The sequence below is a fragment of the Squalius cephalus genome, assembly GCF_949319135.1.
Source record: "Squalius cephalus genome assembly, chromosome: 7".
Classification (NCBI taxonomy): Eukaryota; Metazoa; Chordata; class Actinopteri; order Cypriniformes; family Leuciscidae; genus Squalius; species Squalius cephalus.
This window is the reverse complement of record NC_137128.1, coordinates 45,831,568-45,859,447: the sequence shown is the minus strand read 5'-3', so window position 1 is coordinate 45,859,447 and position 27,880 is coordinate 45,831,568. Positions and strand designations below refer to the sequence as shown.

The 27,880-nt window shown below is 38.8% G+C and overlaps 1 protein-coding gene and 1 long non-coding RNA gene across 2 annotated transcripts in view; one reads left to right on the top strand and one right to left on the bottom strand.

Annotated features, from left to right (window-relative positions):
• Positions 1-27,880, top strand: part of LOC307161962 (uncharacterized protein) — a 47,917-nt gene that overhangs the window by 11,435 nt on the left and 8,602 nt on the right. Inside the window, exon 5 of the mRNA XM_079876947.1 lies at positions 24,769-25,473. Within this exon, the coding sequence (XP_079733073.1) occupies positions 24,769-25,473 (705 nt within the window). The remainder of the gene's footprint in view (positions 1-24,768; positions 25,474-27,880) is intronic.
• On the bottom strand, positions 310-17,440 carry LOC307161963. Its single transcript, XR_013821832.1, has 5 exons — positions 17,193-17,440; positions 8,265-8,389; positions 7,718-7,809; positions 7,007-7,125; positions 310-1,201 (listed from the first exon to the last, which is right to left on the bottom strand). It is a non-coding gene; the product is annotated as an uncharacterized lncRNA (long non-coding RNA).

Here is a 27,880-nt window from a genome sequence, read left to right as displayed (position 1 = left end):
CATGTTTGTGTGCTGCTGCGCGTCCCTGTGTGTAATAAGCAGAGTGTGTGTGTAATAAGCGAGTGCTAAGGGGTAATTAAATGTAAATTTGCTAAGGGGTAATTAAATGTAACAAATAATGTAAAATAGTATCATCTTTGTTACGTCCCCTGTTTGTCTAGGGGTAGCAGGAGAGTAACATATTGTTATAAAAGACAATGTCCACACGGAATAACAAAAAAAAAGTGAAAGAACGAGAGAGAGAGTTGGTTCTGTCTGCAATCCCAGCACTCAACACACACACACAGGGTATCTCTTTTAGATTTTTTTAATTATCAGTAAAAATCTCTTTTACAGCAGTTAGGAGTAAGGTAAGGAATTAAATACAACTCAAATAAGTACCAGAAGACGCCACATACCTCAGGAGGGGGTTAAAGCCAAAACAACAAACAAAACTGGAAAACTACCTGGGAGTAAGAAAGTCTAATTAACCTATAAAACCAAAAGAATCAAATAAACAACATCTCTCTTACCTGACTTCCTGACTATCCCAAAAACAGGAGAAAATAAGGGGTTAGTAAAAACAAAAGAGGCACCCACCTCCCTACTGCGTCAGCAAGCAACAACAAAAATGGGGCACACCAAGTTTTCTATCACTACAGAAAACACAACAGACTTTCAAGAAGCTTTAAAACACAAACAAGGTCTTTCAACGTTCAACACAGTCTGGGAAAGCGGACAGGCCACACTCTCTCTGGGGAACAGCCAGTTTCCCTCTGTTTAAATGCGCTCCTCTCCACAAACTCTGATCAGGAACAGGTGGCATCAATTAGGCTCCTATGAGAGGACAGGGAGGAACAGAGGAGAACAGACAAACTACTTTTCCCAGCAGGCTGTTGGGCAAAAGGGAAACACAATCACAAATAACATACGTCCTGGGACGTAACATCTTTCAAAAATGTCTGTCAAAATGTATAACGTACAACACATATTGAATGATGTTCACTAACCCAGTATAATTTTCAATTGGATCTGTTTTTTTTTTCTTTAGCCTGCAGTGTAAAGTATTTCACTCGGTTCTGTGATCATTCCCGATTCAATTTCAGCGAGTGAAGAACAAATTCAGGTGCATTATGTATTATGTACGTTATCGTCTCTGACAGACTGAAGCCGCTCTGGATGCCATTCGAAACATCTGGTAGTGTGTGTTTCCAGGTAATCACTGGGAAAAAAATAATTAAATAAATAATTGTTGAATGAACGTGATTTAATCATAGCACCCATTATGCATCTAATCAAATCAAGTAAACCTGGACTGCTTTGAATATATTATATGGACACAATATTGATTTGTAGATTAAACATGATTTTAATATGTCAATGTAACTTTGCAACTAATTGAATTAAAATGTTTGTATTGTGTTAGTCTAATAAAATGTATTCTAATTCACCCAATGTCGGTAAAGCACTTGTCTGTAAATTCTGCCTTGTTAAAACAACTAGTTAATGTCTTGTTCATGTATGGTTTTGGTAGTTTAATGAATATCTATCTTGTTGTTTCAAGCACTAAGAAGCATGCCCAGGTGAAAAAGACATAGTATTAAATGTATTAAAAATATACTTGAAATACAAATAGTATGTTTATAATACATTTGTATTACCAACATGCTTATTTGAAGTGCATTAAAAATACATTGAATTGCATTTTAATATATTTCTAAAAAGTCTACTAGAAGTATATTGGTAATAAATATATGCTTAATAATACTTTTAAGAAATATGCTAAATACCAGCATAATTTTAATATATTTTTAATAAATGCACTAGAAGTACATTGGTAATAAATATATGCTTAATTATACTTTTAAGAAATATACTAAACACAAGCATACTTTTAATATATTTCTAACAAATGCACTAGAAGTACATTGGTAATAAATATATGCTTAATTATACTTTTAAGAAATATACTAAACACAAGCATACTTTTAATATATTTCTAACAAATGCACTAGAAGTACATTGGTAATAAATATATGCTTAATTATACTTTTACAAAATATGCTAAACACAAGCATACTTTTAATATATTTCTAACAAATTTGCACTAGAAGTACATTGGTAATAAATATATGCTTAATTATACTTTTAAGAAATATGCTAAACACAATATTTGTGTGAAGTTTTAGTGTATTTAAAGAAAACATACTTATGTTGCTCTTAAAGTACATTTTATGTGTAACTTGTGTAAGAACATAGCAAAATGATTAAGCTTTTAGTGTGTTTAAAGTACTTTAAAAACTTAGGCCTAGTGCAATATATTTGTAATATTTATGTATTTATCATTTTAATATTTTATATATATATATATATATATATATTTTTTTTTTTTTTTGTATAAAGTACCAACTTCTAATGTATTATAAACATTTGTCAAGTTTATTAAGCATTGCAATATAAGCACTTAAAATTAATGTTGTTCACTTTTACTTGTAAAGGGCTAGGCTGTTGTCCATTACATATGTTTTTACTACTGAAATTCCCACAAGGATATCAACATCATATTATTTTAATTGCATATAGAGATACATTTTCCAAAGATGTTTAAATGTTGTCCAAAAATATGTTGTAGGCTACTTGTTTAAATTTGAAAAATACGAATTACACACGTGACTAATCCTGATTGGTTCCAGAGCTGTTGAACGGCTGTGATTGGTTCTTGCTGTGCGTATGTTCCTTGAATGTGATTAGAGAAGTCTAAATTTAAACTGGAGCGATCGTGTTTCTTTAGAGGACTTGGAGGAAACCACGCGATTCATATGGATTAGGTGATGTTTTTTTTGCGATTAACTTTCTTAAATGTTTTACAACTGCTTAAGGTTGAGTGATCAACAGCACGTCTTTTTCAGTTCAGCTATATTCAATTTGACCAATCAGAGCCAAGCTTTTCAAGTCGAAGTCGAATCAAACTCGAAGAGATGAATACTGCTATCAGAAGTTACTGGTAAGTTTTAGTTGCTGTTTACATAAATAAATAACTCACTGTTTTTTGTTTTTTTTTCTTAGTTGGATATGTCTCATGCATTTGCTAATATGACGTGTACGTGTAATACTGACGTTAACCGCTGTAACATGATGCTGACACTGATTTCTAGCAACTTCAGCACTGGGTATATAGTCAAAGTCTAAAGTCTTTGATAAATGTGTTTAAAATCTATGTGGAGAGATTTGTCTCTGTCTTAAAACAACTATAAAACATTGTCCAATGCATCTGCAAAAAACAGAATTAGTTATTATAACATGTACAACATGACATTAATTTTGTTTGTATTTGCAAAATGAAGCTGTGTATTTATTTCTGATTACCTGAATATTTTGCCTTTATTGTTATTTTGTAAATGATCTTTGAATAGTAAAAAAAAACAAAAAAAACTGTCCAGCCAATTATGGAAGTGTGTGATTGGTGTTTATATTTGTTCAAGCTTGGCAACCTTATTCAGTAGCACCTCAATGCAGTACACAAGATCCGAGGGGAGGAGTCGGATCTTATATAAGGGGTGGAGATTGGTAGGTTTAGGGGTGGGTGTAGGGATCAGGGGGTGGAGATTGGTAGGTTTAGGTATGTAAGGTGGGAGGAGTTGGATTTTATCCGACTCCTCCCCCCGGATTTTATGCTCTGCAGTGAGGACCATCTCACCTTATTGCCTTTTTGATAACTTTCTATGGCTGCGTTTACACTTTTTGACATTAACTAGAGACCTGTATCTGGAAGTTGTCCACTTACACATTTAAAAGGCAAGTGTAAACGCGCTTCTTTATTTGCAATCAATTTCCAATCAGTACACACTTCCATAATTGGCTTGTCAGTTTTTTGCAAACTTTTCGAAAAAAAGATTGTTTACAGAATCTTATTATAGATTAGGCTAAAGATGATAGATTTATTATAATGATAGAATGATGATAGATGATACTCTATTATTAATAGAGTTAAAGATGTTTAATTTGTATCATCTTTTCTCTTAATCTGGTGTCCTGCTTCAGACCTAATTTAAATTTATGCAGGAAACAGAAATCCGATCAGTTATCCAGATACAGAGGCTACTTAATGTGAACAAATGTAAACGCGCCATGCCTGACTGATATATAAATATATATGTATGTAAATCTCTCTCTTTTTTAAAATATTAATATTTGTTGTTTTTCAGACCAGCTGCTATAGAAGAAAAACTGAAATCTGAGTGCAGTGACAAACAAAGAGTAGAGTAGTAAGTATGGTTTAATCTCATATCACCTCTGTTATAGAGATTTTTGAATCAGGCTTGTTGAAAGGCTATTCGGTCAGTCTTGGTAGGCAAATGTTAGCAAAACGTCCATTTCAGGCTGTATCACACATCTTTTTTTTAAATTATATTATTTAATTTGCCAATATTTACTGATATTTATGTCAATGCTTTACAGGCTTTAGTGTGTTGTTTCTTTGAGGGAATTGCTCAAATAAACACTTTTTGCTCAAATAAACACTATTTTTTTTTATTTCAAAACCCCCCAACCACCGCTGGTAGTTGGTCCATTACCACCGCAGTGGTAAAAAAACCTCCCACCGTCACAGCCCTATAACCCGAAAGTAAAACAGATAATTTTATAATTAAATATTGCAATACTTTGCGCTACTGTATCGATATAATTGCGTGCACAAAATATCGCGATACTGAACAGAATTTCGATTTTTTTCCCCCCCTCCTGAAAATTATCTGAGAAGCAATATTTGGACATTAATATAATGAAAAGTATTATGCAGTATCTACTTAGATACATTTTGAAAAAATTAATCTTGTGATTTGCTTAAATATCTGATTACGAAACATAATTTTGGCTGTTTATAGCATTATCTCTTTTAATGTGATAAAAACGCTAAATAATAATTTTGACTATGTATTGGTATGTAATTAACGGTGGTGTAAGGTGCTGGAAAAAGCTTTAAAATGGACCTTGAAAGTGCTTGAATTTGACCTTGGAAAAGGTTTACGAACCCTGTTTTTTGCTGTGATACAGTGACATACCATGTAGACTTCACAGTTGTTCAAGAGATATTTTATTAACTCCTTTTCTGAATTACATTAACATTTTATATTGAATGTCTACTGTTAAAATATGAACTAAGCATTACATGCCATGTTAAAGAATTCCATTTTTACCAGGTGAAAAAGACTTACTATTAAATGTATTAAATATGTACTTAAGTATGTTTTTAGTACAAAACAAATGTACTTTAATGCATATATAATACATTTAACAGTACGTCTTTTTCACCTTGTATGTACAACATAGGGAAATGTCAAAAAATCATACTGTGTTGTAATAAAAAATGTCTAGGTTACGACCTCTGTTCCCTGAGAACAGGGAATGAGACACTGCATCAATGACGCTATGGGGAACACCCTCCATGTGAACCGGTGTTTGAAAAGCTGTACAATCACGGCAATAGAATTTGACTGGCGACAGCCTATGACACAACTAGTGCGACTCAGAAGTATTAAAGAGGCGCCTAGAGAACATCGTTCCCCAATAGCATCATCGAAGCAGTGCAAGTTCCCTTTTGAAAGGGAACAGTTACTTTTTTAACAGAGGTTAATTTTGCTTTAATATAAAAATAAACTCCTCTTTTTCCCCTTTCACAGACACTGTGATCAAACAGACGTCTGAGGTGCGAGCACTGATTCGAAAGAAATGCAACGAAGCTAACTCAAAGACCAGTCACTCCAATTCACTTGAAAGATGAAGATGGTTTGAGTTGTAACAGTACTGTAACTGTTTGCAGCTATTAATGACTGCACTTTATTGACTGTAGTTAGATTTATTGACTCAAGTTAGATTTTTTGTTGTTGTTTATAATACCTCTGCAGATCACTGTATTTTGTTAATGTATATTTTTTTTTTTTACAGTTTACATATGCTACTGTACTGATGTACACTGGGTGTAGTACGTTAAAGTTTACTAGCTTTCAAAGTGTGTATGTGTTTTATACAAATATTTTTTACTGTGTTTTACGGAATGATAATTTTTCACTGTATTTGTAATACATTAAAATATATTATTTTCATACTGAATGGTTTTATAAAAATGTATTTTTATTATACTAATAGTGGCTAATAGTATACTTATAGTGTTCTTCTAATACATTATTAATAAGCTGATACTATATTTAAAATATACTGGGAACACATTAATGTGAAGCTAAAAATATACTTAAGCTGTAGTTCTAAAACATATTTAAAGTGTATTAAAAATACAATTTAAAGAAGTGCTATTAAATTACACTAAATGTACTTAAAATAGGTCCATTTTAACACAATTAAGTATATTAAAATATATTACTATTACCTTAAAATTGAACTTAAATACATATTAAAGTACATTTAGTATACTTTAAGATGTCTCAAAATAACACAATTAAATATATAATTAATACAGTACACTTAAAATACATTAAGTATATCAAAATATTTAAATATATTTCCTTTTCACCTGGGCATGACATTACCAAAACTTAAGTAATCTACAAAAAAAGCACAGAAAACAATTTAAACTATTTAAATTTTTTATTTTTTTACATGCACCAATTAAGTTTAAACGGCTTTCTTCACTTTAACTCTCCTATTCATTTGAGTGTTTGTAAAAGAATGTATAAGAAACATTTAACTAACAAAATCTTGGCTCTTGAGAAAACTGATCCCCAAGCAACGCTTGTAGGACTTTAATGCCCTTTTGTTCTTAAAACTTAAAAAAATACATATCCATAACAAAGTCCAAGTGCATTTTGTTTGACTTAAAAGTCTTGTTCAAGCTCATTTACTCCAAAAGCTTGTTTTTGAGGAACTGTGCCTTTGATGACAACATCTGTCCATTTAGATTTAGAAAGATTTTTTGCAAGACTTCAAAAGTGCATTTGAGCTCTGGTGGGTAGCTCAGGTTCAAACAGTATATCAGTCCAAATAACAGAGCACAAGCCTGTGCATTGCTACTCACGTCACTGAGGACTTCCACATCTTCAAGGACACCAATGTCTGCTGGGTCATCGTCAGGCAGCGCTCCGTCCTTCCCATCACAGTTTGCTCCATGGTACTTTGTGACCCAATGTCTGAATCCTGTGGGACGAAATACATGAAAGATCACAAACTCAAATATTTATTACAAGAATTGCACACTTGTACACTCTCTGGCCACTTTATTAGGTACACCTGTAAAGTAAACTTAAACATTTACACGTTTATAATTTCTCAGTTTTTAAGTTTAAACTGTCAGAAAGGTGATAATTCTACTATATTTATTATTGAGGTCACAGTGGATACTGGAGTTCTATTGCAGTGCATTATATTATAAGATTGTTATCATTTATTTGGCCACCATATTTAAAATGAATGAGGTGGCAAAAACATTAAAACCATCTTAGAATATAATGCAATAAAACAAAAGCATGCATGTACAGTTTCTGATGCCGTTTATTTATATTTTTTAATGTAAATTAGGCCCCAAGAGAGCTCAACCGATATGAATAAAAAATGTATTGGTTTAGTGCATCAACCAATTCACATAAGAACTTCGTCACAGTGTCCAGCTCAGTTATTTGACAAAGTTATGTGTTCTCTCATGTCACATGTTTGTTGTAGCAAATAGGGGAAAACAAGCCCAAGTACAGATTCAAAAGGCTTTTGAAACAGTTTTTTCTCATCAACTCACCAAATACGCCTTCACTAGTTTTTCAGGGTCTTCATACAGTAGGTGCACAGAGACTTGATGACACAGGCTCTTCGGGTATGTATAGTGTCATCCTGTGGGGTGGGGACAAGATTAACTCAAACTTCAGTGGCGGCACAGCTTAAAGGGTTTGTCCACCCAGAAATGAAAACTCTGTCAGTAATTCCTCTCCCTCATGTTGTTCCAACCCCGTAAGTCTTTCGTTCATTCTCGGAACACAAATTAAGATATTTTTGATTAAATCTGAGAGCTGTCTCACTCCTTCATAGGCTTCTCTGTAATTGAAACTTGCCGGCCCAGAAAGTTTATGGAAAGTTTACAGCGCTTCTGGGTTGTACGTCACACGCATCATACACATGACCAGCGTCGGCCAATAGTGAGCCTAAAGACATAGAATTGAACCCAACACATGTCCTTCAAGTCTGGGAAAATAAGCCTGCTTAGAAACATCGCCACAGTATCTAATAACTTGTTTTTAATCAATAATCCCACATAACTAATTAAAAACAGGTACATATCAAGTACTTACCCTCAATATCAAGGATGCAGAACGATTAGACCGCTCACAAAACACCACCTCCAGCTGTCTGGACCCGCGTGTTCCCGAACTTCCCGCCGCAGTGCTGAGCATGCGCAGTGACTCACCAGAGAGAACTGATGAAATGAAGTGCCTCAGTCTCAATGAATCAACAAGTGCTGATCTAATTCATTTCATTACTTCTTAATTTAGTTAGAAATAACAAGAATGAATCATTTAACAGAAGTAAATTCGTTATTTTCTTATTAATCAGACATATTTGTATTTTGCAAATCAAGCAAGTGGCTAGTTGACTTTTTTGAGTATTGCCTGGACCGCTATTTTTAGTTCTAATATTCCAACCGACAGTTTAAGGTTTTGATGGACGTGTGTGAGGGGTGACCGATGTTTGATTTTTGGGTAATTATAAAACGTGCTGGAGACATTAATAAATTGTAAAAGACTGACATGTTTGACTTGTCAAAAACGTTACATTCAGTTGTTTGCAAATTTGTTGACTTCTGAAAATCAACTCTTTTTTAACCAGGAAAGGCCCAGATAGCAAAAAATATCGGCACGGCTTCTTTTTGCCGCCGGCCCCAAGCTGTCGGCCATAGGTGCGCCCCGCTGGCGGCGATGAAACGTTTGCCGCCGAATACGTCACTCCCATTTCTTGCGAGATGCCGCCGGCGAACAGCCGCCGGGCCGCCGACTTCATTCTCTCTGGCGGTTGCCGCCGTCTAAACGAACCGCGGCCGGCTGGCGGCAAGCCGCTTTGAAATCGACCAGCCATGAGTGAAACTGACAGCATACTTTTCACATTTAAAGCGATTATAATATAATTATTATGTGAATTATATAAATTTTTGTTGTTGCTCCAAAGCCATTAGGGGTTATAACAGATTTGACTCTGATTCCATGATAAGGTTTAGGAAATTACATTTAAATTACTTTGAAACTCTGAAGCGATAATATGTAAAATATATAGAATTATTTTATTCACTTAAGGTGACAATTCTTTACATTTCTTTGATTTATGCACAATTTGAGATGCACCAATAGACCAAAAAGAATTCCTTTTGTAAAACTTACTTGGCAATAAATATCTTTCTGATTCTGATTAGTTTTTAAAATAAATATTTCATTCATGGTATGAACAATTTAGCAGAATAAATGGATGAAGTTAGATTTTTCACCAATGCTTGAAATCAGTGAACAGTGAAAGACATCTGCAACTTGGCCAAAATCTTGGGTTTGCTTTATATTTTTTTATTAATTTGCAACCATGGTAATAGCCTATCTATCATAAACATGAAAATCTCTGTTTTGACCTGAAGGATAAACTCAACGAAAAAGCTAAAATCTCCTCTGGTTTCACAGCTGCGCTGGAAGATTTGTGAAATATTTAGGAATATTTTGTCTGTGTAAATGTCGTTTTATGTCTTTCATTTTTTTCCAACCCTGGTTTTTTTTTTTTTGACCTTTTACATGTATAAGGGATTAATTTGCAATTGCGACCTGTACAAATGTTTAAGAAAGTGTTAAAGTCCATGTAAAGGCAATGCAAAAAAATGCTAAAAAAAAAAAATCTAAACACATTAGAAATGTTAGAAATGTATTGCTTAAACACATTACAAAGACTGTGAACTGTGAAGTACTGAATTGTGGAGTTAGACTGTTTTATAGTTTTTCACCATTGTGTGTTCAGGATTTTTTTGGGCGGGGCTAAAACGGTGGCTCGATGACGCACTGGAGCCACTGAGGCTGGCCCCTCCCCAAACAATATAAGTAGAGCACATTCGCATCAGTTCACCGCGAGTTGCTGTCGACTACCATCGTTTAAGTAAGTACATGGTTCCTTTTTGTTTAACGCAATATTATGTTTACATTGGTTTTAGTTTATCTTTGTAAAATCTGTAGTCATCTTTGTTCTTGCCTTACTAGTCAAGCTAAAGTAAGGCTAAAGTAAGCCTTGTTTACAAAGTTGCCGCCATGTTACAAATAACTTTCTGTAATAGCTAACGTTACTTAGTTTCTTCCAGCCGTTGAGTTTTTCTTTTCTTCTAAGATACGAATGTTTATACGAGTGTGAGTACGTATGTGTTTTAAGTTAGTTTTGGTCAGTCGAATTAACTACGTAACCAGTTCCTGAACTAGCTGCTAACAGTTACTTGTATGGACAATTATGCCGCCCCCCATGTGGTAATGTGGATCCAGCAGTAGGTAGCGAAATCTACGACAAGAAAGACAGATCAGTATAACTTGTGTTGTTTTCTAACTAAACAGAATGGTGTATATACCATTAGGTTGTTTTCATTAGGTTGTTTTCATTTGTTTGTTCCGACACGCACGCTGCTAGTCTAGTTCAGTGTTAGCTAACACATGCTGTTTCACCTTTTTTACACACTGAGTTCAAGCATGTTCTACATGTTGAAATGTATCTAGCTTCAGTAGGTAGCCAAAGCTTTACATCTAGAAAGACTAAGTTTAACTTCTGGTGTTTTCTTACACAATAACGTTGTATATAGGTTGTTTAAATGATTTTGTTTGTCTGAACAAATAGCTGCTAGTCCAGTAGCTAGAGTGGCTAGCAAGTGTTAGCTAACACATGCTGTTTTGCCTTTGTTACAGTACACACTGAGGTTAAGCAAAGTTGTTAGTTACGTACATGTAGAAATGTAACTAGCTACTGTAGGTAGCCAAAGCTTTACATTTGAAAAGACTAAGTATAACTTTTGGTGTTTTTTAACAAAGCAGAATGATGTATATAGGTTGTTTAAATTATTTTGTTTGTCAGATCAAAGTATGTTGCTAGTTCAGTTCACAGTGTAGCTACAGTGGCTAGCAAGTGTTAGCTAGCACGTGCTGTGCTGCTGTACTTTAGGATTATGATGAGTTATATTTATCTGAACTGCTGTACTTTTTATGTTTGAGAACAGTGCTGTGTTCACTTGAATCACTACACTGAATTAGTATTTTTTTTTTTATTATTATAATTTTTTTATACAATTTCACTGTTCCACATTTGGCTGATCATCTTTTTCCCCTACAGCATAGCTACTGTATATTCCTAATGTTAACAATGTGGTTTTGTTCACATTTTCTTGCAGTTACCTTGACCGGAGCATTACTGATTAACTTCACACAAGAGACCTACTGTTGGACAATCGTTTTGGCTTTAAAGGTAAATGCATTGTTAGTCACAATGTCTAGTTACTGGGCCAAAAGGAGACGAATATTGAAAGGAGTTGAGAGGGACAAACAGGAAATTGCAGCTGCAAACGATGCTCTACTTGCTGTTATTCCTGACTTTGACCAAGTAAATCCTCCTGTTAATGAACATCAACATGGAATGGCTACAACAAGCCATGGACAAACTGTAATCCCTGAAGCACAGGAATTAACTGTTGATGAGGTATATGAACCTGGTGACATTTTTTCCTCAAGCACAGAAGATAGTGAAGAGGAAGAGGATTGCCTAAGGACACAATTGGCAGGCTGGGCTATTGACAACATGATCCCCCATGTGGCACTTGGTAAGCTTTTAACCATTTTGTCCAAGGATCATCCAACTCTTCCTAAAGACCCAAGAACCCTTCTGAAAACAGTGACTTGTGTTAAAACAACAGAACTCTCAGGTGGTGTATACCATCACTCTGGAATTGAAAGTGGAATACTATCACAGTTTTTAGTGTCTCCTGAATTGCAGAAGTTGACGTCAGTTTCAATGCAAGTTAATGTTGATGGACTTCCACTTTTCAAAAGCTCAAATGCCCAGTTCTGGCCAGTTCTTGGTTTAATGAGATATTTGGTGCGCTTCCAAACAGGTTCCAGCGTTGAAACGACGGACGATGACAAGAAGGGAAAGCGAAAGAGAATCTCAAATTCCAAGTACAGACCCCAGGCCTCTTCTGATGAAGAGGAGTCTAGACTTCCAGATGCACCAGCAGTGCTGTCGTTTCGACAACCTCTTTTGAGCTTTGAAAACATTGTTCCCGGTAACGAGGTTTCAGTGCTGCCAGATGCTCCAGAAGTTACATCGATTCCTGAAAACCAGGAAAATGTTGAGCCATCTGTAGACTTCAGAGCTGGTATGTAAAATGTATTGCTGTGATGCTTAATTTGTGATCCTGCCACTAAACTATACCCTTTGTAAGATTTTCAAATTTCAGTTTCCTCTTTCTCAGAACCAGGTTTCTCCCCGGTAATCCAGACTCCACTTCACAGAGCCAAGAGTTTGAGTACAAGTAAGTGATGTTATTTGTGACGTTTTTTTGTCTTGGAAACTATTGCTTCTATTTAAGACGAGGAATCCTTTTATTGATAATCTGTTTTTCATTAGGACACTTGACGGGTTACTCGCCGCAGCAGTTTCTGGATGAAAGCTGTCGAGGTGTGTTGTACATTCCATTAGCTTTGCAGAGTTCAATTATTGTTTTCTTTACTGAATATGCCATCTCTGCAGTGAAATTAAAGCTGTTATGTTTGTTCCCCCAGCTCGTCAAGTACTAAGCTTTACACCCCCAGCAGCAAATTTAACCTGCCAGCACATTGGTGAAAACACTGGAGGTATGTAAAACGTTACGCTAAACTAAGTGTTACATTTAAGTCCGATTCATTAAATGTATGCAATAACTTCAAACATATTTTTACGTCAATGATTATCAATAGGAGAAAGTCAGCGCTCCGTTATTGGCCCTTGGACTCCCCTGGCATCTCGTGTACAGCATGAAGTTTTCAGCTATGAAGGTATATTCTAGGCCTATGTCTTAATGTCCAGTGTTTTAACAATATTGAAAATAGTGCCTTTAGTTGTAGTTTTATTATTATTATTTTATGTAGATTTCCAGAGACTCCAGAATGAGAACCAAGCTCTGAGGGAGGAGAACCAAGCTCTGAGGGAGGAGAACCAAACCTTGAGGGAAAGCAATGCACGAGCAGGTGAGAACATGCACTCTTTCTTAAATGTACTTTGTGTGTGATGTAGGTTCAAAATTACCATATGCCTTTCATTTCGTAGCTTCAGATGAAAGCGGCTCACTTCAAGAGCAGGTGAAGCAAGTTGGGACTATGTTGAAGACGTTTGCTCGCACTGGGCAATCAGGTACAACTTGCAAACAACACCTGTGGTTGTTCGTTTAATTCCCACTGGGGCTACCTGTACGTGTAGAAGACCTAGATATAAGTGTCATAGTTTAGTAGTTGAGGGACCAGGACTGACTACTTTATTCTTTTATTCTGGGAACCCCTGTAGGTGCAGATCAGACCCTAATGCTGCGACGTCTTGGAGAGTTTGGCGATGTTGTGCGTAGCATGGACAACAAAATGGACACTATGCTGCAACATTTCAGTGCTAATGTGTCTGTTGGAGAGTTGTCCCTGCCAGGGGATCTGTTACTCCCTCTACACACCCAGGAAGATTTGATGTTGCTTGACCACAGTTTGAGGCAGGATAAAGAGCTCCAGGACCGATTTGTAAGTGTGCTGCTTTCGTTTATAACACCGTAGGGTAATCTAAAAAGTCAAATTAAGATTGTACACTGCATATTTTTCAGTCTGAATCCACAGCCTGTCACATTTTATATTTATGTATGAGAAGCTTTAGAGAAATGTAATTTGTAACACTTTTTTTGGATTTTCAGCTTCGGTTTTTGGCTATCAAATGTGGGAGGGACCTAAAGACAACAGTGTGGCGAATGCTTCAGAGTATCTTCTCTAATCACCTTTCCATTAACACAACCTGGACTGGTGTAGGGGATAAAGTGTGTTTTAGAGACCTGTTCCTGAAGACCATTGTTCAAAGTAAGTTAGATATTTTTTTATATTTAAGTAGGTGTATGGCCCATTCAAATGAAATGACAGATCTGTATTTTCTACAGGGGCCATCCGGAAGAACCCGGCAACCCAGGATGCCACTGATGAGGCGCTCCAGGTTAATGTCATGCGTTACCTCAAAGGAGCATCTGACCGTGAAGGTGGAAAAAGGCGCCGCACAGCTGAGAGGGACCCACAGCCGACCCCTTAAGCCTAGGCTGACTACTGACACCCCAGCATCACTGACAACTGCAACACTTTCTTTATCCTGCAGTCAGTAACACCAAGAAGCCAGAAGTGCCAGACTACACTCACCCAATCCACACTGTTCACTTCACGGATGGTGAGGTTGTTTGTCCTTTTATACAGGCGCACGTGGATTCACTGAAGATATGAGAACTTGGCAACTTTTTTTTAAACTTAATAAAACTGTCTAGAAATCATTTGGATGGTTAAACAACCTGTTCTGGTGAAATTGGTGACTTTCCCCGCACCCCCCAGCGTTCCCAGGCGGAAAACCAACCTTGCAACTTGAGGTCTACCGTCCCGGCAAGATAGAAATTGGAAGTCTCGTGAGAAGCAAGAACGAGCAAGAAACACGAACTGCTTTACGGCAATTCAACATAAACACACACGCCCCCCTCAATACTAGCTAGAATTATACAGCGACGATGGATCATTCACATGTTCCAGCGAAACAACAAAAGAGACGGTTAGAGAAGAAATTACTAGAGTTGCCGAGTTCTGCTTTAATGTCAAAATGTACATATTACACCTGGTACATATTACACCTGGTATTCTGCACTTTCTTTGATACCAAAGATCTCAATTACTTCATACACAATTTGCTGCTTATTTCATTGTTACAGTGCTTAACTATTCTATTTTTAAATGTAACTTGTAAATCCTAGATTATACCTCTAATACTTGATATATGCACATTATCTGGTACCAAATATTCTACTTACCGTGACTTTAGTATTGGCTTATTTCATTCCGTCAGTGCTTAACGATTCTATTATAGTTTGTAAATCCTATTTCATACCTGATATTTGATATTGCACATTAACTACTAGTAAAATTCTACTTTCATTCCATCAGTGTGCTTAACTGTTTTTCTATTAAAAATAGCTTGGAAATCCTATTTCATATCTCTGATACTTGATATTGCACATTACCTGGTACCAAATATTCTACTTACTGTGTTAACATTTGCTTTTTTCATTCCGTCACAGTGCTTAACTGTTATTCTATTGTTAAATGTAGCTTGTAAATCCTTGTGCCACAGGTCAGCATTGCAGTTATAATGGTCTGTTCTACTACTGTTTTTACCTCAGTATTTTTATAGATACATTTTATATATTTATATATACACCAAGTTTTGTTTATCACAGATACAAGAGACACAGATCTTATTGCAGCACAGTGTAAATATTGTGCCCTAGGTCAGCAATGCCATTATAATGGTAGGCTATATTCTTCTCCAGAGCTTTACTCTAAATTATTACCACTTATCCTATTGTTAGAAATGGCTTGTAAATGTGATGTTATACCTTGATTTATTTGGTATCCTGCACATTCTTTGGTACCAAATATCCTCATTACTTGTTATAATGTTTACTGGTAATTATTTTCACCCCAGAGCTGACCTCTTTATATTAACAATTATTGAAAGTGTTATAATGTACTTGTAAGGCTGATTTGTTTAACCAAAATTTTATTGGAAACCTGCATGTTCTTTAGTGTGTGTATTATTTTTATATATAGGCTATATATATATATATATATGTAGGCTATATATATATTTTTTTGTTATTTATATTTCAGTGGTCTGACACATCTTGTTTAAATGACAGTTACTGTACTTTGAAATGTGGAATAAAAATGCCAAATGGATATTTGTCTGGTTTGAGCAATCTTTATTCTTGATAAACTGCATGCTATAAATATTAAATATTATATATAGCCAGAATAAGTGTCGGCAGATCGCTCGAAAATAGCGCTTGCCTCCGGCGGGCCGCGGAAGGGCCGCCTTCAATATAAAGGCGGGGGAACGGTGGTTGGCCCGCGGGCCGGCCGCGGAACGAAGGCGGTAGGAAGGCGGCTGCCGCTTTTAAAAAGCGGCTGCCGCCGGCGGTGCGCCGTCCAACGTGTTTGCGATGTCGCCGTTCTGCCGCTTCTACTGCCGCCGGAGCGCCGACGGTGGGCCGCCGACTCATTGCTATCTGGGGGAGTGTTTTTTTTTTTTCATTTGTAATCAGACAGATCTAAAGTTATATTTAAAATCAATATTTCATCGTAATGCATTACGTTACTTGTGAAGGATACATGTTCTCTTCATAATTTCACTGCCAACATAAGGGAACATGAACCGTATTGTGGAGTTTGATGATGCCTAAATTCAGTCTAGGTCTGCAGCTCAAACCATGCCTGCCTCTTCTCCACCGCACTGCTTCAGGCCGATGTACAGGTGTCTGCCAAACGAAGCTCAATCTACTCAAGACTTCCCGTCTGTCCTGCAGCAGCTTCTCCTTCTGGTTTACACTGGAAAGACTGGTTTAGCACAGAACCTGCTGCAGAAACAAGCGGCTGATGGCGACGGTCAGACTTCAAGAACGGTGTGTTTTGTGTCACTGGATCACTGTGTGTGTTGAAAAAGTAAAATGTATTTTTGAATGGTGTTGGTCCAGGGCATCGGTTCCTTCAGTGTTCATTCAGTTCAGCTGGATATGGACGGGATCTCAGTCATCCTGAACATCCTGAACATTAGATAGTGGATTACTGTGAGTAGAAGGTCGAGAAACTGAGATAAACGCTGCTGTTCAGTACAAGTGTGTTGTCTGGGATCTGATTGGTTGCTCCCAAACTTTATTTAACCAGATAACTTTATGAATAAGAGCAAAATAACATTACTATGGATGTCTGTATTTCTATGTTCTGAATATGAATAAAAATAAAATGTCTCCTGATTATTTTCTCCTTTTGTTTTGTGTGTTAAAAAGAAAACAATCTTGGGCGATGCCAATCTCCAGATCACATTACAATGCATGGCCCACAAGACTGATTCAAAGCATATAATCCACCATTTAGTAAGTATCTTTTGATGAGTATGATCTTGATATTTACATTTAATATGAGACTGAGGCCTTGTCCACATGGAGACGAGTTTAGCTGTATATGCAAAAATGTAGCATCATATCGGTGTTTCGTCCAGACGGATCCGGCGTTTGGGAGCCTGAAACCGCTGTTTTTTTAATCCGGGTCCCAGAGCGGATAAATCTGAAAACGACACCCTTGCTTTTCGTGTGTTCAGCTAATCCGTTTATTTTGTGAAACGATGATGTCATCACCCCACATGTCGACCCGAGTCAGACACACTACGTCAAGTAACAGCAACAACAACTGCGGACGACATGCTTGTGTTCATCCTGCAGAAGCTACTGAGCCTCTTTTATTTCTTTATTATTTACTTGAATGTATTTTTATTTTATTTCTTTATTTTACTTCTTTATTTATTTATATTTCCTTTCTATGATGCTTGTTTATGTGAATGCTCCAAGTCTTCCTCTCCATTTTTAGTGCATCTCCGTGGCAGAATTACAGCGCCACATACTGGTCTGGCATGTATACTACATAGTTTTGAGTCGGTTTCAGTGGTTTCGTGTGAACACAGATATTTCTTGAGACGGCGCTGTGTTTACGGATTTCTTTTTAGAACGAGGGGAAAAAAAGATTGGATAGGGAAAGCTCTGGCTTCGTGTGGATGTGGCCTGAATCTTCAAACTGTTTCAGACACTGAGAGAAAAGAGCTGATGCTGCAATGTATATTATGACATAATTAAAGTGTTTTTCTGACGCATGTAAACCTGTTGTAAGAGACTCTAAAACAACATTAGGCCTTTAAAATGGCACTGTATCTTTATTTTCATGTATCGGATTTTGCATCAGTCGATCTGGGTTGCGATTAAAAAATCTTTACATCTTTACAAAGAGTTTTACATTTAACTCCATTATACAGGGGAAAATGACTTGATGTGTATGCAACTGATTTGTGGTTATTCAGCCCTACAGAAGTAATTACTGTACATATTTTTGTCATTGAGTTTGGACTGAAATGGTCTTTTAGATTATTATTTGAAAAAAGCTAATTATATCAAATCAATCAGTTTCCATGTTGGCGTAGTTCCTGCGTTCAGCTTTTGGTCTAGCAGTGTGATTGTAGACCAGAAGTCTTTGGGAACTTCTTTTCTTTTGTGCCAAGGTTTCCTTAGATACATTCAGCACTTAATGAACTAGAGGGTGAAAATCCATTCAGGAACACAGTATTTATTTACAGGATGAGCCTCAGTCTGATGTTTCTTGATTGTAGATGGGTCGGTTATATTGGGTCTTTGTATGACTGCTCATGTCCAATAAAGTTTAATCATTCTTTACTTTTGAATGTTTTTGTCCACTTGTTTATAAGGACTTCAGACTGTATTTAATGTTGACACACGTGACCCATTAGTTGAGCAGTTTCAGCGACTGAATATACAAAATAAAGGAAAATTCTAGCTTTATATTCTTATAATTTGTCTATTATAAGTAATACATAGAATAGTTCTTTAAAAATTAAAATAAATAATAAAAAATTAAAACATTAAAATAGGCTCATTCTCTGTTTTTGTCAAGTTTATTTATATATAGCTTTATGCAATAAAATTGCTTCAAAGCAGCTTTAAAGAAAAATCAATGTGAGCCATTGTTATTTTGGTATAATTGAGTTCCCTTTTAGTTCGGTCACGTTCGACGTAGTCGGACATACCGTACTGATTGGGATCACGCTTAGGGAGCCTGTCATCGTCGAGTATAGATAAAACAAGCCAATGCACATTGGCGTGAGAGATTTGCATCTCACGCTGTATAAACACGGAAGTGGATGCACGCATCACTTGTCTTTCGCTTCGGAGGCGATCGGTCTTCACGTCGATGTCTCTGAAGAGTGTTGATATAAAATTCAACGAGTGAGTGTGTCGGTGCTTCTTCTGGAAATCTCTTCCAGTGTTTCTACAGCGTGAGTGCAGCAGTGGTCGCAAGCTTTCTGAGCTCTCAACTGCTGTTCTAACAGCATTCCTTTTTGTGTTTGTTTGTCTGACGGTCGGTTGAGGGCGAAAAGAGTGAGTGCTTCACTGGTACAGGCTGCACCATCCCCTGTCAGTGTTGCCGCGATCATTCCCCTGTGTGCTCCGGCACTTGTTTGAGTCCCATTTCCTGAAAGAGCAACACGGGTGAGTTTGTGTCTTTTTCAAGATGCGGTCGTTCCCTGTCCCCATCTGACGGTCACAATAGTTGCATCACGTGTTTTGGCATTCAGCATGCTGAAGCAGCTTTTGTGAATAGTTAATGTTCCCATTGCGGGAACATGACTATCGCGGTGCTAAGATCGAGACTCGCCTTCATGCGTGAAGGTGGAGTCCCCATTACCATGCGCCGCTCTAGGGCGTCGTGTTGGATGGGTATTCTGAGGATCATAGTGACGGCTTCCCCACCCGATAACCAATCCCTGTGGGCCCCTCACTCTTCTATCACACCACAGCTGGTGGAGCTCCCCGTTGAGCGCACTGGTCCCTCTGTAATGGACCGACCAGCCGTTTCATTCTGGCCCCTCCAGAGGATAGGATGTCGATTGCAACATTGGAGGGTGAGCTGAGCTCTGGAGATGATGACTTGGAGCGTTACCCCCTCCGGGGAGAGTCCAGAAATGTCAGCTATGCTGAAACAGGCCAAGGCGGTCAGGCTCGCGTAGAATCCTCCACTGTGTCCCAAACCATCTCGGTTGGATGATTGGTTTCTCGGGGTGGGCCAGGCTGGTTCTCAGCTCGCCGCCCCAGTGCCTTTCTTTCCCGAAGTGCATGAAGAGCTAAACAGGTCGTGGACAGCACCTTTCTCTGCCAGAAACTGCCTGAGTAGCTCCTCCCCCCTCACTGTCCGACGACCACTACCTCTTGGAAGGGGGATCCTTGTCTCCCCTCTAAGGCCTGTGAGTCCGTTCGTCCATTCTAACAGGCAAGGCTTACAAAGCCTGTGGGCAAGCCGCTTCCTCCTTGCATGCCATGGCGTTGCTACAGGTCCACCAGGTCAAGGCCCTCATGGACACGCACGAGGGTAGCCCAGACCGTGCGCTCATAGGTGAGCTCTGCACCACAACCGACCTCACCCTCCAGGGCACGAGCGTTGCAGCTTGCGCGATCGGTCTGGCAATGTCCACCTTAGTGGTCCAGGAGCACCATCTCTGGCTCAACCTGGCCGATATGAGGGATGCAGACAAGGTCCGATTCCTGGACTCATTTCCCAGGTTAGGCTGTTTGGCGACACAGTGGAAAATTGCGCCCAACAGTTCTCCGCCGCCCAGGTGCAAAAGGAGGCCATCCGGCACATCCTGCCCTGGCGGCCCGCTGCTGCCAAGCCAGGTGGCAAGTAGGGGTGGGAATCTTTTACCATCTCACGATTCGATTCGATTCCGATTCTTGAGGCCACGATTCGTTTCAAAATCGATTTTCGATTCAAAAAGATTTTCGATTCAAAACAATTCGATTTTATTCATAATGATTTCTAATCAGGTTTCTGATCATGATCTACTCTCATCTGCTTTGCTATACAGAATGACAAACATAATGACAGACATTAAAGTGTCTTTTTCACATTTATTAAGTTCAATTCTCAGGGAAGTGCCTTTTATCAAAAACATTGAAAAAATGTTGTTACTTGGTACTTTTAAAACAAAGTAACGAACTTACTTCCAATACTTCCTATATTAATTTTATTAATAAAACAAATGGAAGTGATTTGGCAAGTCAACTGTAAGGTTACATTTGCCAGCATATGTCCCAACATTGCTGAGAACCAACAGGAAAATAAATGTGTGCTTGTACTAGCAGCATACTTGTAGTAAATTAATACAAACTTCAGCATATTCTGAATCTCTAGCATAGTAGCATTTAATAATAGACTTCTAACCAACATCCTCTTGTTATTTCCAATGAGCAATATAATCCTTCAGACAAAAAAAACCATTTTGCTGTAGCAAATTCACAAACAGTTTTCGTTCAAAAATATAGAATTATGTACCAGAAGCTATCATAACGTATAATGCTTGTGGACTTATGCATATTCTGAATAATTAGTAACATACAAAGTCGCTCTTGACTTATACACAACTAAATAATAAAGAGTTATGACTTGAAATGTTTGCTGTATACCACAATCAAAAACAGCTTATACAAAGAAAGTGAATGAACATCTGCAGAGAGTAACTTACAGTCAAAATGTAACTTTTTGTGACTGGCATTGCACATTTGGCGCTCAGCCATCATGCGTCCGTTATGTGCGCGTCTCTGTTATGTGCACGCCACAGACTGTCCGCGCATGTGCACGTCCGCTTCAGAGTTCCGCCTTTTGCGTTCCGTCAATGTTACGTTATTAGAATTTATTTTTTTTTGAAAATCGATTTTTGACATTTGTGAATCGATTCAGAATCGTCCACGTCCCGAATCGCGATTCATCTAAGAATCGATTTTTTCCCCCACCCCTAGTGGCAAGCGTAAGAAAAACCGTCACTGTGACGGTTCCTCCATCCGCTATGAAGACCGGCTTCTACAGCACGTACTTCATTGTACCCAAGAAAGGCGGTGAATTACGGCCAATCTTGGACCTGCGAGTCTTGAATCGGGCCCTTCACAACCTTCCGTTCAAGATGTTAACGCAGAAACGCATTTTCGAATGCATCAGTCCCTGAGATTGGTTTGCAGCGACCAACCTGAAGGACGCGTACTTTCATGTCTCCATCCTGCCGCGACACAGGCAAGCGTATCAGTACAATGAACTACCCTTTTGGGCTGGCCCTGTTGCCCTGCGTATTTACGAAGGTTGCGGAGATGGCCATTGATCCCATGAGAGAGCGTGAGATCTCGATGACTGGCTGATACTAGCTCAGTCTTGGGAGCAGTTGTGCAACCACAGGGACTTGTTGCTCCAACATATCAGCCAGTTGGGTCTTCGGGTCAACTGGGAAAAGAGCAAACTCGCCCCCGTGCAGAGGATCTCTTTTCTCGGTATGGAGCTGGACTCGATCCAACGGACGGCACGCCTCACAGAGGAACATGCCTGGTGGGTGCTGAACTGCCTGAATACTGTCAAGAGCAGAACAGTGGTCCCACTGAAACTTTTCCAGAGGGTCCTGGGGTATATGGCAGCCGCAGTAACGCCTCTCGGCTTGCTCCATATGAAGACCACTTCAGCACTGGCCTCACAGCCGAGTCCTGAGGTGGGCGTGGCAGAGCGGCACGCTCCGTGAGACAATCACCCTGGCTTGCCGCCAAACCCTCAGCCCGTGGTCAGAGCCTTCGTTTCTCCGGGCCGGAGTGCCCCTAGAACAAGTGTCCAGGCATGCTGTGGTCTCCACAGATGCCTCAAACACCGGCTTCAGTAGCAGGGATCTGGACGGGCCCCCAACTGTATTGGCACATCAACTGCCTCGAGTGGCTAGCAGTACACCTTGCTTTGAGACGCCTCAAAACGCCGCTGCTTGGCAAGCATATACTGGTCCATACGGACAACACTGCGACCGTTGCGTACATCAACCATCAAGGTGGTCTATGCTCCCGTCACATGTTGCAACTCACCCGCCACCTCCTCTTATGGAGTCAGAAGCATCTGAGGTCGCTTCGTGCCACTTATATTCCTGGCCTGCTCAATCATGCTGCCGACGAGCTCTCACGACAGCCTGTGGCCCAGGGAGAGTGAAGACTCCATCCTCAGGCGGTCCAGCTGATCTGGGACCAATTCAGAGCCGCACAGGTAGATCTGTTTGCCCCTCCAGACTCGTCCTACTGCCAGTTGTTTTATTCCCTGACCGAGGGGCCCCTCGGCAAGGATGCACTGGCACACAGCTGGCCCCGGGGCCTCCGCAAGTATGCGTTCTCCCCAGTGAGCCTTCTTCGCACAGACTGTGCAAAGTCAGGGAGGACGAGGAGCAGGTCTTGCTAGTTGCCCCTTATTGGTTCCCAGAACGCATGCTCTTCACGACAGCCCCTCCCTGGCGCATTCCTCTGAGGAAGGACCTGCTTTCTCAGGGCACCATATGGCACTTGCGTCCAGACCTCTGGAAACTCCATGTCTGGTCTCTGGATGGGAACCGAAGGACTTAGGTGATCTACCACAAGCAGTCGTAGACACCATCACTTCTGCGAGAGCGCCCTCTACGAGGCACGCTTACGCTCTGAAGTGGAACCTGTTTGTTGAGTGGAGTTTTTCTCACCGAGAAGACTCCCGAAGATGTTCGGGCGGTATTGTGCTTTCCTTCCTGCAAGATGGGTTGGAGTGAAGGCTGTCTCCCTCCACGCTCAAAGTGTATGTTTTGGCGATTCCCGCACATCACAATGCAGTAGATGGAAAATCCTTGGGTAAGCACGACCTGAACGTTAGGTTCCTGAGGGGCGCGAGGAGATTAAATATGAAAATATGATCAAATATGAGTTTTAATGTATATAATTATTGACTGCTGGGAGACTAAATAATCTGTTAATGCATACATACTTTTTTTAAGTATGATATCGTTCATTGTGGGATTAAGAGTAGTTTATAGGTTTAAGTTTGCCTGATGAGGTCACTTTTTAAAATGTCTGAATTTAAAGATTATCACTTTTGAAAAATTTGCTGACATAATATTTTTGTGCATGTGTAAAATAACCTTGAACATCACCTTTGCACCCTACACGTACACCTACAGCTAGACCCGCCCATGTGCGCCACTGCTCTGAAGCTCCTGTATGCAAGTCCAGTCAAAGATAAGATAAGATAAACACTAGACTACTAGAGTGCTGGTAAACCTACATTTACTCTGGAACTCGACAGTGTGAATTAAAATGGACTTAAGTAAGCATTTATTATTTTAAAAATATATCATCTTTTCCTTGTTAATTCATAGTAAATACGACTTTTAATCAAACTCTACGTGTTTAGCCTACTGTTTCTGTGAGACATTGCAAATGCTTTCACTTTCATATTGGTCTATACAGCTAAATAAATTTTGTAAGACAATTAGGGCTTGCTTTGTTCTTCATATAGTCGATTATGCTTATACATATGGCTTGTCACGGATGGTGTTTGGTGTTTTAAGCCCCCAACGGTGCCTTCCAGGCAGCGAGGGGATGGGTAGGTTTAAGGTTGAGGGTAGGGTTAGCTGCCTCTAAGGAGCCATTGGGGGCTTAAAACACTATCGAGCGTCACGGATTGTGTTTTAGGTTTATTTGCAGAATACAGTCCTATATTTTAAAGTGCGTGGCTGTGCAAATATGTGTGTGTCAGGAGTGTGTGCGTGCAAGAGATTTATTCATTAATTTAGTTCACCTTTTTACATGTTGCATATTTTTAAAGGATATAGAATTACTGAAAACATGTTATTTTTGCAACAAATCGCTATTTAGCCCTGAGTTTTATGTAATTTCTCTGTGTTTTTATTTTCTCTTGATTGAGAAAATTAAACAATTCTCATTTCTTCATAATTTAGTTAACCATGGTCCATGGATGATGATTAATGTAACTCCATTCATGAGGAATTTGTATAATTATGATTAGCATATTTTTAGTGCAGCTTTCTTGTTAACTGTTCAGAAAGCACACACAACAGGATAGCCTAAGTGTGTTTGTTCTGTATTTGTTGCAGGTGATGCCCAACATCTCTCAGAGCTCAGGATTGTGTTGATGGGATATAGAGAAGCTGGTAAGAGTTCAGCTGGAAACACCATCCTGGGCAGAGAGGAGTTTGACTTGAAGAAATCTGCTCAGTGTGTGAAGAGACATGGAGAAGTAGCAGACAGACACATCACTGTCATTGAAGCTCCAGGATGGTGGGGGAATATCTCTGTAGAGTTCAGTCCTGAGTTACTGAAACAGGAGATTTTGCTCAGTGTGTCTCTGTGTCCTCCAGGACCACACGCTGTACTACTGATCATACGTGTGGACACAGGATTTAAAGAGACTGAGAGAAAAGCATTGCAGGATCATCTGGATCTTCTCAGTGAGAGAGTCTGGAGTCACACTATAGTGCTGTTCACTCATGGAGACTATCTGTTACACACATCTATAGAGCAGTACATTGAGAGTGAAGGGCCGGATCTCCAGCGGCTGCTGGACAAATGTGGGAACAGGTTTCATGTTCTCAACAACCGCAACAGGAGTGACGACACTCAGATCAAGGAGCTGCTGGAGAAGATTGAGGAGACAGTGGCACAAAACAACGGCTGCCATTTTGAAATAGACAGAAAGATTTTACAGGAGATGAAAGAGAGAAGAAGAGCAGAGGAAGAGAGAGCAGAAGAACGAATGAAGAGGATGCAAAAAAGGAGAGAAAACATCAGATCACAGATGAGTGAGTTCATACTGTATACTTTATAGTGCAGATACACACTGAGTATAGTAAGTATTAATACAAACAAGTAATAAAAACTCAGTGAGTGTTTTAGCGCAATTTTCTGACGTCATGGGATCACAACACTAAGAGATAGTAAATCTTTTTATGGTTGTTTTTTTTTTTTTTTTTTTTTTTGTGTGCGTTCCCGAGATTAGACCTTCCTTAACATTATGCCGAAAACCCGAAGTCTCTAGGTGGTCTGGTTGAGGAGGAGATAGAAGTGCAAGATTGGTGCGCACAGACAGAACAGAAATCATGAGTTAACAATCGCAATTTTGTCCGTAGGAAAATTGCGCTAAAAAACAAAAACAAAAACCCTGCAAAGATCTTGTCTTGAATCTAATCTTAAACATCAGCTTTACACCTATAGACACGCCTCATGTTTGTCGCTGTTCTGAAGCGCCAGGAAGTGAGTCCCATCAAACCCTTTGAAAATACATTACAAGTAAAAACTACTAGACTGCTGGTGGAACTATATTTTATTTGGAGCTCCAACTAAGGCAAAAATATGTCATGTAAAATGGACATTTGTAAGATTAGAAGCTATTTCTATGAAAGACAAAATGTCAACATGTTCACAGTTTTTGCGAAACACTTTTACTGCTTTCATATTGGTCAATACAGATACGATTTTGGATCTGTTTATGCCAATATAGGCAGTTTTCTTTTCATAAAGTTCTTTTATAATTATAAGCAGTCACAAATGGTCTTTTTTGGCTTTCTTTCCATCTAGTAAATGAATGTAAATGTATTACAGTCATGTATTTGCTGGTGTTAATAGCCACCAGTGCATTGATAATGCTTTCCCTGGCGAGAACACTCACAAGAGAGAGATTTATTCATTGGTTTAGAGGGACAATTTAGGCTCATTATTTTTTAAAGAATATAATTTCTGAAAACATTATTCTGAAGCTATTTGGAATTTAGTCTTGCTTAATCTGTGTGTTCTGTTTCTGTTTTGTCTGCAGATCATTGAAATTAAGCAATTTTTTTTCTTCATAATTATTCTCCATTGATAACCTTTGTTCAACTCTGATTTAAAGCTACACTGTGTAACTTTTTAAGTTGATTTTTAGCAAAAAACACTTTGTTCTATCAAAAGTAAATGTGCTCATTCATGTGTAATTACTTCCACCAACTAATAAAGTGTTCTCAAAAGCGTAAAATCTGCCATTTATAATACATACGAGTGAGTCGCTCGAATGGCGGCAGCCATGTTGCGCCTCCGTCTTGAAAATACATTCGCCAAAGAGGGACATACCTGGAAATTCAAGATTCGCGTTTTACACTCAGTGACACCGTGACGATTCGAATGCGAGGGGGAGATTACTCGCGACTTGCCGGTAGATTTGAAAGATTGCTGAAGATGGAGGATCACGCCTATTCTCGAGAACATGTAGCAGAGTCGCCAAGGAAGCGAAAGAGAGAATTAAAACGTCAACGCGACAGGCAAATCAGCAAGACCAAAGTCAATATTGGAGTAACTTTTCCCAGATGGAAAGAGCTCATGAGGAGCAAAGATTTTAAAGGTGCCCTAGAATTTGAAATTGAATTTATCTTGGCATAGTTAAATAACAAGAGTTCAGTACATGGACATGACACACAGTGAGTCTCAAACACCATTGTTTTCTCCTTCTTATTTAAATCTCATTTTTGAAAAACACCCCTGAAAAATAGGCGAATCTCCACATAACACCGACTGTGACGCAACAGTCGGGATCGTTAATATGTACGCCTCCAAAAATTTGCATATGCCAGCCCATGTTCAATACCAGGCGGAAATGCGCCCTCCCAGGATCTAACGTTACCTAGGCTACTTTCACTTTTAAAAATTCATCATAACCGTGCGCACGATCTGCTTGCAGTCGTCGAGATGGATGCATGTGTGTGGGAGAAATTTGGAGTTATCTGAAGAAAATATTGTGAAAGGCTTATTTGCTGCATGCATTTTCGTGTTGGATAGCCGCAAATGTGGAACTTCATCGCCGAGGAAGCACGCAGATAACTGTGGTAACAAAGCAGTTCTATCAAACAGTATTTTTCAAATTTAACACTGTTAAGTATGTGTGGTGTGCCGGGCGTGTTTGAACCTATTTTTTACAGTCTATGGTTTGAACCCAAAATTGTCAGATGTTGGCTAGACGAAATTGCGTGGCAGATATAGTGTTGTAGCCGCGTCTGTTAGATTGGTAAAATGTTAAGGCTACTCAGTTTTGTGGTAACGTTTGCCATGTTCTTCATGTACCGGCCTTTTTACAGCTTCGGCTGAAGTTGTCCTTTGTGTTAATTGTCGTGTAATAACTTCTGTATGACCTGGCAATAAACATTTTTGTAATTGTGTCTATAATGTGATTGGCTAAACTTA